At 44.3% G+C, this 15,511-nt stretch overlaps 1 protein-coding gene across 1 annotated transcript; it reads left to right on the forward strand.

Annotated features, from left to right (window-relative positions):
- The first annotated feature begins 2,143 nt into the window (after positions 1-2,143).
- Positions 2,144-4,412, forward strand: LOC123061518 (myosin IB heavy chain). The gene is made up of 4 exons (XM_044484644.1): positions 2,144-2,449; positions 3,300-3,618; positions 3,815-3,873; positions 4,165-4,412. The coding sequence occupies exons 1-4, from the start codon at positions 2,215-2,217 to the stop codon at positions 4,203-4,205; spliced, it is 654 nt and encodes a 217-aa protein (XP_044340579.1). The 5' UTR covers positions 2,144-2,214; the 3' UTR covers positions 4,206-4,412.
- Positions 4,413-15,511: the final 11,099 nt, after the last annotated feature.

Here is a 15,511-nt window from a genome sequence, read left to right on the forward strand (position 1 = left end):
GCACTGGCGAGGACTCGAACTCGCAACAAGCCTGTTGTCGATTGCGTCTTCCTAGAAACCAGAGCTAACTTTCCTAAAAAAAGAACCTAAACCTGACTAACGTTTGCGATTGAAGAGCATCACGAATCATAAAATAACCAACTGGAGCTGCAGAACCAGACCACCATACTATAGTGAAAAGAATGAGCTAGCGTAGCAAAAAAATTCTAAAACAATTGAGAACCATTTTGGAAATAAATGTGCAGATTTTTTTCAGATTCCGAACATATTTTGGAAAGTGCGAACATTTTTGAAATTTTCAACGCACTTTTGAAAATAGTAACAATTTTTTAAATCCCAAACATATGTTGAATTTGTGAACAAAATTTTAAAAATGGAAACATTTTTTGAAACCGTGGACACCTTTTGAAATTCCCGATTGTTTTGAATTTTTAGCAAATTCTGAAAACAAGAACATTTTTTGAAATTCTGAACATATTTTGAAACCACTGACATGTTTTTAATCAGTGAACACATTTTGAAAAAAAATCTTGTGAAAATTGCAAAAAATGGAAACCACGAACACTTTCTTCAATAACTGAACATATTATGAATTAGTGTTCAAAATTTTGAACTCAAATCATTTGTTAAATTGTGAACAATGTTTTGTTAAAAAGGGATCATTTTTCTTTTTAAAAAAAATTGATGTGCGAGCGGTCGATAATTTGTGAATGGATTTTAAATAAAAGAACATGTTTTAGAAATTTTAGACAAAATTTTGAAAACACAAACATTTCATTGAATTTCTGAATAAATTTTGAAAATAGGATCATTGTGTGATATTTAAGAAAAACCAGAAACCGATAAAAAGAGGAAAAAAAGTTTAGGAACCTTGAGGAGATTTCCCAAACAAGTCAGGAACCTTGCCAAAACCTGGCTGCCCCACACGTACAAAAGCTTTACTTGGGCCGGCCCATTTTACGAGCTTAGGATGTGCGAGTGGTCGATAATTTGTGGCAGCGCGCGACAAATAGGGATCCTATATACATAAAAGAGTCATCCGCACTAACTTATGTAATTATGGATTTGGAAAGGGCCCGCATCAACATGCAACCATGCATAGGCAAAGACCAACCACCACATGTGACCATGTGTGGAAACATGTTTTTCATTCTATTTTTTAACTTATTTCAATAAGTAGTTTACACTATACATGATCAATAAGTCATATGTATTTTTGAATTTTGGTTCACATGTTATTAATCTATATAATTTTTGATATTTCACAAATTCAAATCTCATAGAATATTTTGTAACTGATTCCCGCAGCAACGCGCGGGGCTCCCGCAACATCCGTCTCGCAAAATAATAACCGTGCCATAGCAATTGCCTTCTTTTCTGGACGCTGCTATATGTCGCGTTCAGCCAGCACACGCGCTGCACTCGCGTTGGGGGAAGTCCCAGACGGGCCGGCCCAGCAGCGCGGGAGCCACAGCCTGTTTTTTTTCCTATTTTCTGCTCTCATTTTTTGCTTCAGTTTTGTAATTTTATTTATACTTTAAAAATATTCTACATACATACATATATGTATATATTACAAAAAACACTCTTCAAAAACACATTTATAAAAAATGTTGAATAAGTATTAGAAAATGTTGAACAAGAATTTAAAAAATGTTGAACCAAATATATGTTCAACAGGTATTAAAAAATGTTTAACAGGTATTAAAAAATATTGAATGAGTATATGAAAAATGTTGAACAAGTATATGACAAATGTTGAACAAGTATTGGAAAATGTTGAACAAGAATTTGAAAAATGTTGAACAAGTATTTGAAAATGCTGAATAAGTATTTAAAATGTGCCAAGCTACTTAGCAGCTGCATCATCGCGGAGACCGGGGTTTCGATCCTCCAGTCTTCCATGTTTTTCTCTGTTATTTTGAAGTCAAGCAAAAGAAAATGGACCTGCCCGATTCGTAGGGCAGAGGAAGATTCCTTCGGCGGGAGGAGGCTATCCTATCGCTTAAAGCGATAAATAGCTCTTGCGGTCTTTTCTAGGGGCCAGCCTAGCTAAACTTGAGCCCAGGCAAAGCCCATCACTTCGGCCCAACCATTGCAAGCAGCAGAGCCCAAGTTGAAAGTCACTAGCGGCCAGAGCCCTCTTTTTGCCTGTTCTAAGAAAAAAAAAGCCCTTCTCACCTGTTGCGTGGTTTCCCCAAGTCGGTCTCGCCGATGGATCGATTCCGGCCTCTCAGGCGGATCCAGGTGGAGCCCGAGCGCGCTGACCCGCCCCCTCCCCCGCCGGCGGTGGCAATCGGCGGAGCGGCGGAAATGGTTCCGGCGCCCGCGGCCGGGATGCTCATGGGTGCCAAGGTGCGGCGCCGCGCGGCCGTCTACCGCGACTGCATGGGCGACTACATCGGCGTGCACAACGACCCGTGCCTGGCCAAGATCCTCGCCAAGCAAGGTGCCGACCCTCTCTTTCCACATCATTGTTTATTTCCGAGTAGTATACTTTGAGTGTGGTCTTATTGGAGGTCGAGTGATTCGGTTCGTGGTAGTCTTCTGAAATGGATCCGGTGCGTTTGGTAGTCCCCATGTGAATTTACCCGGTGTGAATTGCGCTAACTTGAATGGTCAAATCACGTCTTGGGTTGTCTGAACTCGGCGAGTTTAGCCCCGGTAGTGGAGCGATTGGATCAAATATTTTATGTGTACCTTTGTATGAAATAATAGAGGGACTAGAGTTCTACTGCATTTTATGTCTTTTTCTTAGTGTCCTACTACCTCTGTAAAGAAATATAAGAGTGTTTAATCACTAAAGTAGTGATCTAAACGCTCTTATATTTCTTTACGGAGGGAGTACTTGTGAAATTAGTCAATTCTGCCATTACTGCATTGACAGGTGGTGGGGCGCAACATAGTAACTAACTAATGGTATCTTCTCTAAGTATTCTTGAATATTAAGAAGTACTCCCTCCGTTCCTAAGTGTAAGTGTTTTTAGACATTTCAATATGAACTACATACGGATGTATATAGACAGTGTAGATTCACTCATTTTGCTCCGTATGTAGTCCATATTGAAATCTCTAAAAAGACTTGTATTTACAAACGGAGGGAGTACTGTTCTAGCGCATGGTCGTAGGCTCCTAGCTGTGCAAGTCTGTAAGAGATATGCACCATAGGTATGGCAATTGTTGGTTGTCACTAGCAAGTGTCCTGTTCATGGACAACACCGTGAGCATTCGGTATTGTAAGTTCGTAACCGCATAACCTCAGTCCGTAAGCATGTAAGGTGATCCTTGGTATATTGCAGGGGATAACAAAGTTCTGTTTGCGGACAAGGTGTTGAAGTTCACTCAATCAGGAAAGATGAAAAGGCGCATCCTTGTGATCACAGACTTTGCTCTCTACCTTGTCGACCCTGATGCTGATATATTGAAGAGAAGAATAGCACTTGCAGCTGTTGATAAGCTATGTATAAGCAAGCTCAGTGATAACTTCTTCGCAATCATTGTGCCGACCGAGTATGATTATTTAATGGCCAGCACTAGAAAGAAGGAAATTGTTGATGTTATAGTTAAGGCTATCCAGAGCACATCTGAGTATGAACCTGAGGTGGCTTCCTCTAACAGGTAAAAAGTTAATTTATTAAGCTTACACATTGCTTCCTGTTAACCATAATACATTTGTGTCTCACATTTTAGCCCAAGGCTTCATTTTAATAAGTGCACCTAGCCAAAGGCTTTGATACAAAACCTTAGATGTCTGCAAACATGTACTGCTTTTACTGGTGTACCAGTCCAATTCTTCAACGTTTTCTTTCTGCAGGTTTGAGTACCATGCTGCTGCCGAAGTGATTAAAGAAGTTGAATTTGAAGAAGCTGATGGTACGTATTATTGCCGACAGTGCAGTATATTGCACAAGTGTTATGAGCATGCCCTTTGTTTTATCATCGTTATGGCTGGATTGAGTCATTTAGTAGGTTTTCATTTCATGGGACAAGCTACTGTGTCCATTGATTCTTGATTGACTCTCCTAATATATAGTATCTATTTTCTACTGTATTACACAAGGAGTGTAAAATGCATTTTTTAATTGCCATTGCTCCTACAAACAACTACAGTATATTGAAATGTTTTGCTCGATGGGTTCTCATGTTCTGCAATTCCCAATCCAGGACGCATCAAAACTAGGATCACCCTCGAGGAGAAGCCATGATTCAGAATCATTTCGCTAGCTCCCTGTACAATGTATAGCTCTTGTAATCTCGGTGGATTCTCACATTCACTTTGTGCGGCAAAGTTGAAAGATACACACTATTCTTTTGTTGTGTACTGCATTCTATTTTCTTGCTTTTGTACGTGGAAGAAGTGACCTGCCATTTTGAGGACCCATGATCGAATCTGTGGAATCTTGTTGTTATCATGACACTTTATACTGCTCTGGATTTTCTCTTTCTTATCATGTCATATTTGGAGAATATAACAAGTCTTTTCTCTTTTGAGAAAGAGAATATGACAAGTCGAGCTAGCCCGTCCTGCGCTACATATACAACCATCTTCCTAGTTGCATCCTTTGAGAAGGCTGGGAATAACACTACCTGCAAACAGTAGACTGTTGCTGATAGCTTTGGCTGCGTCACGGGGGACGTCTGCTTCTGTTTGCTTAGCGCATAATTAATCCAGCCACGAATCAGGTAATCTGAAGAAGAAGAAGAAGAATCCGAGTGCGTGCATGCCGTTGCTAAGGTAGCAGGACCAAAACGGCATGGTTCTAGTGATTGTGATGTGCTTACTCATCTTTTGCTCTGATGAATTTTCAAATCCTTGAAGTTGAAAACAAGACAAAGAGAAGTTGTGGTTGCCTTCAAAGATGGCATCACTAATCTAAGTGTGTTTTCTTTTCTTATCAGTAATTAACAAGTGGGCATCTTTCTTTAACAAAGAGTGGTGGCTCATACATACATACATACATACATGCACGCATAAAAGCAGGGGAAAAGACAAATCACGTCAGCAATGAATGTTGTGTTCACAACAATTGACTAGTAGTTGCCACCTTGGAGAGGAGGCGCTATTCTCCAATCAAATCAAACAATATACTCCATGTTATTTTTATTTCCATCAATACCTTTTGACATAGTATGGCACTGTACCAAAGAGATAGATAGATCTTCTAGAGGTTTCCCTCCTCCCTCCATAGGTCAGGATCACTAGATCCGGGCCTGCTGGCCGCTGGCGCTACGGAACTGTAACCGGCAGGCAACAACCAGTTGTCGACCCTGGCACGAGCCCAGAGGCCACGCACACGCATCTAATCTGGCAGGCTGGCTGGCTGGCTGGAACCGAAACTGAATGGAGGGCGACCGAGCACGGCCCCAAATATCACACGCCTTTCCATCCTCGTAGTGGAGGATCTAGGGGACACGTCATGCACAGGCCCCTACGCGCTACCAACCCAGCAACGGGAGGAGGAGGCGAGTTGCGTCGTCGCGTCGCGTATGTTTGTGCTCGCCCACCATCGGGCTGACGGCGACGCCCATCGCCGCGGCTTGCTGTCACCGTTGATCCGCGACCTGCTCTGGACCGGCTTTCCTTCTCCTTTAATTAATTGCGCGAGCAGCACCAACACCTCTCGGATTTCTTAACGGGGCACTGGGCTTGGGGTGTAATCATGGGAACTGGACGCAACGTCACGAGCTATAGTACTACTAGTATCGTGGTCATGGGTAAGATTATGCATGATGTTGACCACACGGATCCAGCCCCCTTCCTTCCTCCTGGTGTGTTTGCTCCATCATCACCACCGGGGCAACTCCAATGCACGATTCCAAGTCAGTCCGCCTATGTCCGTTTGAGTCGAAACGGACAGACGGCACGGTTCAACGCGCGACCGCATCCACATAGTTCGTTCTTTTGGCGTCGGGCCTACTTCATTTCCGACACATACATGCGTCCGGTTTGCGTCCACGCAGACGTCGAACGGACGCACACGCGCCCGCTCCGCGTTTATCTCGGGCCCACTTGGCAGCCGACCACCTAAATCTCACCGTCCACATTGACTGCGCATGGGCGGGAGGCCCCACCTAGCAGCCACCCCGACCGAGCGGTCGCCGTCCTTTTTAATGCGGAACCCGTGGACCGGTGGGAGTCCTCATTTCCACTCCCGACGACACGTGCCTCCTCGAGCCCCGACATCCAAACCCTAGCTTGCCGCCCCTCCGCCAGCCACCATGGGATGGCATTGGATCCCCGGCTGCAAGGGAAAGCACGGCCGCGAGGCCGGGTCCTCCTCCGGCCGTCGCCGCCGCTCTACTCCTTCACCTCCACCTCCAACTCCACCACCCGCCTTTCACGTCGCGCCACCGGCGGCCGGAGCTCGTTTGTGCCCGTACGTCAAGGCGGAGGTATGCAAGCATTATTGAGAGACGCGCACGTTGCTGCCGTGGACGGACGTGCACCTCCCTAATAACTGACACCTCTCCGCGGATCGAGTGCCCATTCTCCCGATCCCGGTGAGCAGTCGGGCCTGTCGGGACGAGATCAACCCACGTCGCACCCGCCTGCCGCCGGACCTCGTCGGGAGGAGATCAATCGACGATTGGAGGTACGCCATCGACTTCCCCCTGTGGGATACGTGGCTCCGTGACAAGCACAACATACGGCGACAATCTTTCTTTGTCAGCCGTGCTCCAAGCCCACCGCGGTCGCGCTCTAAGTGTCGCACGCGCTCCCAGGTCGCCGCAGCCGCGCGAGCGTAGGCTGGTTCGCGGCCTGACTCCGACGCCCTCACCGGCGCCTCACCTGAAGGAAATATGCCCTAGAGGCAATAATAAAGTTATTATTTATTTCCTTATTTCATGATAAATGTTTATTATTCATGCTAGAATTGTATTAACCGGAAACATAATACATGTGTGAATACATGGACAAACAGAGTGTCACTAGTATGCCTCTACTTGACTAGCTCGTTGATCAAAGATGGTTAAGTTTCCTAACCATAGAGATGAGTTGTCATTTGATTAATGGGATCACATCATTAGGAGAATGATGTGATTGACTTGACCCATTTCGTTAGCTTAGCACTTGATCGTTTAGTTTGTTGCTATTGCTTTCTTCATGACTTATACATGTTCCTATGACTATGAGATTATGCAACTCCCGTTTACCGGAGAAACACTTTGTGTGCCACCAAACGTCACAACGTAACTGGATGATTATAAAGGTGCTCTACAGGTGTCTCCAAAGGTACTTGTTGGGTTGGCGTATTTCGAGATTAGGATTTGTCACTCCGATTGTCGGAGAGGTATCTCTGGGCCCACTCGGTAATGCACATCACTATAAGCCTTGCAAGCATTGCAACTAATGAGTTAGTTGCGGGATGATGTATTACGGAACAAGTAAAGAGACTTGCCGGTAACGAGATTGAACTAGGTATTGAGATACCGACGATCGAATCTCGGGCAAGTAACATACCGATGACAAAGGGAACAACATATGTTGTTATGCGGTCTGACCGATAAAGATCTTCGTAGAATATGTAGGAGCCAATATGGGCATCCAGGTCCTGCTATTGGTTATTGACCAGAGAGGTGTCTCGGTCATGTCTACATAGTTCTGGAACCCGTAGGGTCCGCACGCTTAACGTTCGTTGACGATATAGTACTATATGAGTTATGTATGTTGATGACCGAATGTTGTTCGGAGTCCGTGATGAGATCACGGACATGACGAGGAACTCCAGAATGGTCCGGAGATAAAGTTTGATATATGGGATAGTAGTGTTTGATCTCCAGAAGGGGTTCCGGATGTTTCCCGAAATGTTTGGGCACGAGAACACTTTATCTGGGCCAAAGGGGAAAGCCCACGAGGCTTTTGGAAAGTGCAAAAGGAAGTTTTGCGGAGACCAGAGGCTAGACGCCAGGAACCCTGGCGTCTAGGGGGTAGACGCCGGGAACCCTGGCGTCTAGCCCTGGAGTCCGAGAAGGACTCTTGCCTTTCGGGTGAAACCGACTTTGAGGAGGCTTTTACTCCAAGTTTCGACCCCAGGGCTCAACATATAAATAGAGGGGTAGGGCTAGCACCAAAGACACATCAAGAAACACCAAGCTGTGTGCCGGCAACCCCGTCCCCTCTAGTTTATCCTCCGTCATAGTTTTCGTAGTGCTTAGGCGAAGCCCTGCGGAGATTGTTCTTCACCAACACCTTCACCACACTGTCGTGCTGCCGGAACTCATATACTACTTCACCCCTCTTGCTGGATCGAGAAAGCGAGGACATCACCGTGCCGAACGTGTGCAGAACTCGGAAGTGTCGTGCTTCCGGTACTTGGATCGGTCGGATGTGAAGACGTACGACTACATCAACCGCGTTGATATAACGCTTCCGCGAATGGTCTACGAGGGTACGTAGACAACACTCTCCCCTCTCGTTGCTATGCATCACCATGATCTTGCGTGTGCGTAGGAATTTTTTTGAAATTACTACGTTCCCCAACGGTGGCATCCGAGCCAGGTTTTATGCGTTGATGTAATATGCACGAGTAGAACACAAGTGAGTTGTGGGCGATATAAGTCATACTGCTTACCAGCATGTCGCACTTTGGTTCGGCGGTATTGTTGGATGAAGCGGCCCAGACCGACATTACGTGTACGCTTACGCGAGACTGGTTCTACCGACGTGCTTTGCACACAAGTGGCTGGCGGGTGTCAGTTTCTCCAACTTTAGTTGAACCGAATGTGGCTACGCCCGGTCCTTGAGAAGGTTAAAACAACACTAACTTGACAAACTATCCTTGTGGTTTTGATGCGTAGGTAAGAACGGTTCTTGCTAAGCCCGTAGCAGCCATGTAAAACTTGCAACAACAAAGTAGAGGACGTCTAACTTGTTTTTGCAGGGCATGTTGTGATGTGATATGGTCAAGACATGATGCTAAATTTTATTGTATGAGATGATCATGTTTTGTAACCGAGTTATCGGCAACTGGCAGGAGCCATATGGTTGTCGCTTTATTGTATGCAATGCAATCGCACTGTAATGCTTTACTTTATCACTAAGCGGTAGCGATAGTCGTGGAAGCATATGATTGGCGAGACGACAACGATACTACGATGGAGATCAAGGTGTCACGTCGGTGACGATGGTGATCATGACGATACTTCGGAGATGGAGATCACAAGTACAAGATGATGATGGCCATATCATATCACTTATATTGATTGCATGTGATGTTTATCTTTTATGCATCTTATCTTGTTTTGATTGACGGTAGCATTATAAGATGATCCCTCACTAAATTATCGAAGTATAAGTGTTCTCCCTGAGTATGCACCGTTGTGAAAGTTCTTCGTGCTGAGACACCACATGATGATCGGGTGTGATAGGCTCTACATTCAAATACAACGGGTGCAAAACAGTTGCACACGCGGAATACTTAGGTTAAACTTGACGAGCCTAGCATATAACAGATATGGCCTCGGAACACGGAGACCGAAAGGTCGAGCGTGAATCATATAGTAGATATGATCAATATAGTGATGTTCACCATTGAAACTACTCCATCTCACGTGATGATCGGACATGGTTTAGTTGATTTGGATCACGTGATCTCTTAGAGGATTAGAGGGATGTCTGTCTAAGTGGGAGTTCTTAAGTAATATGATTAATTGAACTTTAATTTATCATGAACTTAGTCCTGGTAGTATTAGCATATCTATGTTGTAGATCAATAGCTCGCGATGTTGCTCCCAGTTTATCGTGTTCCTAGAGAAAAATTATGTTGAAAAATGTTAGTAGCAATGATGCGGATTGGATCCGTGATCTGAGGATTATCCGCATTGCTGCACAGAAGAATTATGTCTTTGATGCACCGCTAGGTGACAGACCTATTGCAGGAGCAGATGCAGACATTGTGAACGTTTGGCAAGCTCAATATGAGGACTACTTGATAGTTTAGTGCACCATGCTTAACGACTTAGAATCGGGACTTCAAAGACGTTTTGAACGTCATGGACCATATGGGATGTTCTAGGAGTTGAAGTTAATATTTCAAGCAAATGCCCGAGTTGAGAGATATGAAGTCTCCAACAAGTTCTATAGCTAAAAGATGGAGGAGAATAGCTCAAGCAGTGAGCATGTGCTCAGATTATCTGGGTACTACAATCGCTTGAATCAAGTGGGAGTTAATCTTTCAGATAAAATAGTGATTGACAAAATTCTCTAGTCACCATCACCAAGTTAGTAGAACTTCGTGATGAACTATGATATGCAAGGGATAACGGAAACGTTTCCCAAGCTCTTCGTAATGCTGAAATCGATGAAGGTAGAAATCAAGAAAAATATCAAGTGTTGATGGTAGACAAGACCACTAGTTTCAAGAAAAGGGCAAAGGGAAGAAGGGGAACTTCAAGAAGAACAGCAAGCAAGTTGCTGCTCAAGTGAAGAAGCCCAAGTCTGGTCCTAAGCCTGAGACTAAGTGCTTCTACTGCAAAGGGACTAGTCACTGGAAGCGGAACTGCCCCAAGTATTTGGCGGATAAGAAGGATGGCAAAGTGAACAAAGGTATATTTGATATACAGATTATTGATGTATTTTACTAGTGTTCGTAGCAACCCCTCGGTATTTGATATTGGTTCAGTTGCTAAGAGTAGTAACTCGAAACGGGAGTTGCAGAATGAACATAGACTAGTTAAGGGTGAAGTGACGATGTGTGCTGGAAGTGGTTCCAAGATTGATATGATCATCATCGCACACTCCCTATACTTTTGGGATTAGTGTTGAACCTAAATAAGTGTTATTTGGTGTTTGCGTTTAGCATGAATATGATTTGATCATGTTTATTGCAATACGGTTATTCATTTAAGTAAGAGAATAAATTGTTGTTCTGTTTACATGAATAAAACCTTATATGGTTACACACCCAATGAAAATGGTTCGTTGGATCTCGATCGTAGTGATACACATATTCATAATATTGAAACCAAAAGATGCAAAGTTAATAATGATGGTGCAATTTATTTGTGGCACTGCCGTTTAGGTCATATTGGTGTAAAGCGCATGAAGAAAATCCATCCTGATGGGCTTTTGGAATCACTTGATTATGAATCAGTTGATGCTTGCGAACCATGCCTCATGGGAAAGATGACTAAGACTCCGTTCTCTGGAACAATGGAGCGAGCAACTGACTTATTGGAAATAATACATACTGATGTATGCGGTCCGATGAGTGTTAAGGCTCACGGCAAGTATCGTTATTTTCTGACCTTTACAGATGATTTGAACGGATATGGGTATATCTACTTAATGAAACACAAGTCTGAAACATTTGAAAAGTTCAAAGAATTTCAGAGTGAAGTGGAGAATCATCATAACAAGAAAATAAAAGTTTCTACGATATGATCGCAGAGGTAAAATATTTGAGTTAAGAGTTTGGCCTTCAGTTAAAACAATGTGAAATAGTTTCACTACTCACGCCACTTGGAACACCACAGTGTAATGGTGTGTCAGAACGTCATAACCGTACTTTATTAGATATGGTGCGATCTATGATGTCTCTTACCGATCTACCACTATCTTTTTGGGGTTATGCATTAGAGACAGCTGCATTCACGTTAAATAGGGCACCATCTAAACCATTGAGATAACACCGTATGAACTATGGTTTGGCAAGAAACCTAAGCTGTCGTTTCTTAAAGTTTGAGGTTGCAATGCTTATGTGAAAAAGCTTCAACCTGATAAGCTCGAGCCCAAATCGGAGAAATGTGTCTTCATAGGATACCCAAAGGAGACTGTTGGGTACACCTTCTATCACAGATCCGAAGGCAAGACATTCATTGCCAAGAATGGATCCTTTCTAGAGAAGGAGTTTCTCTCGAAAGAAGTGAGTGGGAGGAAAGTAGAACTTGATGAGGTAACTGTACCTGCTCCCTTATTGGAAAGTAGTTCATCACAGAAACCGATTTCTGTGACACCTACACCAATTAGTGAGGAAGTTAATGATGATGATTATGGAACTTTAGATCAAGTTATTATTGAACCTCGTAGATCAACCAGAGTAAGATCCGCACCAGAGTGGTATGGTAATCCTGTTCTGGAAGTCATGCTACTAGATCATGATGAACCTACGAACTATGAAGAAGCGATGGTGAGCCCAGATTCCTTAAAATGGCTAGAAGCCATGAAATCTGAGATGAGATCCATGTATGAGAACAAAGTATGGACTTTGATTGACTTGCCCAATGATCGGCGAGCCATTGAGATTAAATGGATCTTCAAGAGGAAGACGGACGCTGATAGTAGTGTTACTATCTACAAAGCTAGAATTGTCGCAAAAAGGTTTTCGACAAGTTCAAGGTGTTGACTACGATGAGAGTCTCTCACTCGTATCTATGCTTAAGTCTGTCCGAATCATGTTAGCAATTGCCGCATTTTATGAAATCTGGCAAATGGATAAACAAAACTGCATTCCTTAATGGATTTATTAAAGAAGAGTTGTATATGATGCAACCAGAAGGTTTTGTCAATCCTAAAGGTACTAACAAAATATGCAAGCTCCAGCGATCCATCTATGGACTGGTGCAAGCATCTCGGAGTTGGAATATACGCTTTGATAAGTTGATCAAAGCATATAGTTTTATACAGACTTGCGGTGAAGCCTGTATTTACAAGAAAGTGAGTGGGAGCACTATAGCATTTCTGATAAGTATATGTGAAAGACATATTGTTGATCGGAGATAATGTAGAATTATTCTGCGAAGCATAAAGGAATGTTTGAAAGGAGTTTTTCAAAGAAAGACCTCGGTGAAGCTGCTTACATATTGATCATCAAGATCTATAGAGATAGATCAATATGCTTGATAAGTTTTTTCAATGAGTACATACCTTGACAAGATTTTGAAGTAGTTCAAAATGGAACAGTTAAAAAGGAGTTCTTGCCTATGTTACAAAGGTGTGAAGTTGAGTAAGACTCAAAAACCCGACTACGGCAGAAGATAGAGAGAGAATGAAAGTCATTCCCTATGCCTCAGCCATAGGTTCTATAAAGTATGCCATGCTGTGTACCAGACCTATTGTATACCCTGCCCTGAGTTTGGCAAGGGAGTACAATAGTGATCTAGGAGTAGATCACTGGACATTGGTCAAAATTATCCTTAGTGGAATAAGGATATGTTTCTCGATTATGGAGGTGACAAAAGGTTCGTCGTAAAGGGTTACGTCGATGCAAGTTTTGACACTGATCCAGATGACTCTAAGTCTCAATCTGGATACATATTGAAAGTGGGAGCAATTAGCTAGAGTAGCTCCATGCAGAGCATTGTTGACATAGAAATTTGCAAAATACTTGCGGATCTGAATGTGGCAGACCCATTGACTAAACTTCTCTCACAAGCAAAACATGATCACACCTCAGTACTCTTTGGGTGTTAATAACATAGCAATGTGAACTGTTGGGGAACGTTGCAGAAAACAAAAATTTTCCTACGGTTTCACCAAGATCCATCTATGAGTTCATCTAGCAATGAGTGATCGGATTGCATCTACATACCTTTGTAGATCACGTGCGGAAGCGTTCAAGGACGGGGATGAGGAAGTCATACTCGACGTGATCCAAATCACCGGAGATCCTAGCACCGAACGGACGGCACCTCCGTGTTCAACACACGTACGGTCAGCGTGACGTCTCCTCCTTCTTGATCCAGCAAGGGGGGAGGAGAGGTTGATGAAGATCCAGCAGCATGACGGCGTGGTGGTGGATGCAGGGCGTCACCGCAGCAGGGCTTCGCCGTAGTACTGCGAGAGGGAGAGTTGAAGCAGGGGAGAGGGAGGCGCCAAGACTCAAGGTGTGGTTGCCCCCTCCCTCCCCCCCCTTTTATATAGGCTCCCCTAGGGGGGCGCTGGCCCTAGGAGATGGGATCTCCTAGGGGAGGCGGCGGCCAAGGGTGGAGTAGCCCCCAAGGCAAGGTGGGGCGCCCCCCACCCCTAGGGTTCCAACCCTAGGCGCATGGGGTGGGCCTAGGGGGGCGCACTAGCCCACTATGGGCTGGTTCCCCTCCCCACTTTGGCCCATGGGGCCCTCCGGGATGGGTGGCCCCACCCGGTGGACCCCCGGGACCCAAGGGTCCCGGTACAATACCGGTGACCCCAAAACTCTCCCGATGGCCGAAACTGCACTTCCTATATATAATTCTTCACCTCCGGACCATTCTGGAACTCCTGTGACGTCCAGGATCTCATCCGGGACTCCGAACAACTTTCGGGTTACTGCATATTCATATCTCTACAACCCTAGCGTCACCGAACCTTAAGTGTGTAGACCCTACGGGTTCGGGAGACATGTAGACATGACCGAGACGGCTCTCCGGTCAATAACCAACAGCGGGATCTGGATACCCATGTTGGATCCCACATGCTCCTCGATGATCTCATCGTATGAACCACGATGTTGAGGATTCAAGCAACCCCGTATACAATTCCCTTTGTCAATCGGTACGTTACTTGCCCGAGATTCGATCGTCGATATCCCAATACCTCGTTCAATCTTGTTACCGGCAAGTCACTTTACTCGTACCGTAATGCATGATCCCGTGACCAGACACTTGGTCACTTTGAGCTCATTATGATGATGCATTACCGAGTGGGCCCAGAGATACCTCTCCGTCATACGGAGTGACAAATCCCAGTCTTGATCCGTGTCAACCCAACAGACACTTTCGGAGATACCCGTAGTATACCTTTATAGTCACCCAATTACGTTGTGACGTTTGGTATACCCAGAGCACTCCTATGGTATCCGGGAGTTACACGATCTCATGGTCTAAGGAAAAGATACTTGACATTGGAAAACTCTAGCAAACGAACTATACGATCTTTGTGCTATGTTTAGGATTGGGTCTTGTCCATCACATCATTCTCCTAATGATGTGATCCCGTTATCAATGTCATCCCCATGTCCATAGCCAGGAAACCATGACTATCTATTGATCAACGAGCTAGTCAACTAGAGGCTCACTAGGGACACATTGTGGTCTATGTATTCACACATGTATTATGATTTTCGGATAATACAATTAAAGCATGAACAACAGACAATTATCATGAACAAGGAAATATAATAATCATTTTATTATTGCCTCTAGGGCATATTTCCAACAGTCTTCCACTTGCACTAGAGTCAATCATCTAGTTACATTGTGATGAATCGAACACCCATGGAATTCTGGTGTTGATCATGTTTTGCTCTAGGGAGAGGTTTAGTCAACGGATCTGCTACATTTAGGTTCGTATGTACTTTACAAATCTCTATGTCTCCATTTTGAACACTTTCACGAATGGAGTTGAAGCGACGCTTGATATGCCTGGTCTTCCTGTGAAACCTGGGCTCCTTGGCAAGGGCAATTGCTCCAGTGTTGTCACAGAAGAGAGTCATCGGGCTCGACGCATTGGGTATGACTCCTAGGTCGGTAATGAACTCCTTCACCCAGACTGCTTCGTGCGCTGCCTCTGAGGCTGCCATGTACTCCGCTTCAC

The sequence above is a fragment of the Triticum aestivum genome, chromosome 3A, assembly GCF_018294505.1.
Source record: "Triticum aestivum cultivar Chinese Spring chromosome 3A, IWGSC CS RefSeq v2.1, whole genome shotgun sequence".
NCBI classification, from domain to species: domain Eukaryota; kingdom Viridiplantae; phylum Streptophyta; class Magnoliopsida; order Poales; family Poaceae; genus Triticum; species Triticum aestivum.

Bases quoted from the DNA above. Each gene is read 5' to 3' on its own strand.
- LOC123061518 (XM_044484644.1), top strand. From the start codon at position 2,215: ATGGATCGATTCCGGCCTCTCAGGCGGATCCAGGTGGAGCCCGAGCGC. The intron at 2,450-3,299 runs GTGCCGACCCTC...GGTATATTGCAG, and splicing joins CAAGATCCTCGCCAAGCAAG to GGGATAACAAAGTTCTGTTT. The intron at 3,619-3,814 runs GTAAAAAGTTAA...TTCTTTCTGCAG, and splicing joins GAGGTGGCTTCCTCTAACAG to GTTTGAGTACCATGCTGCTG.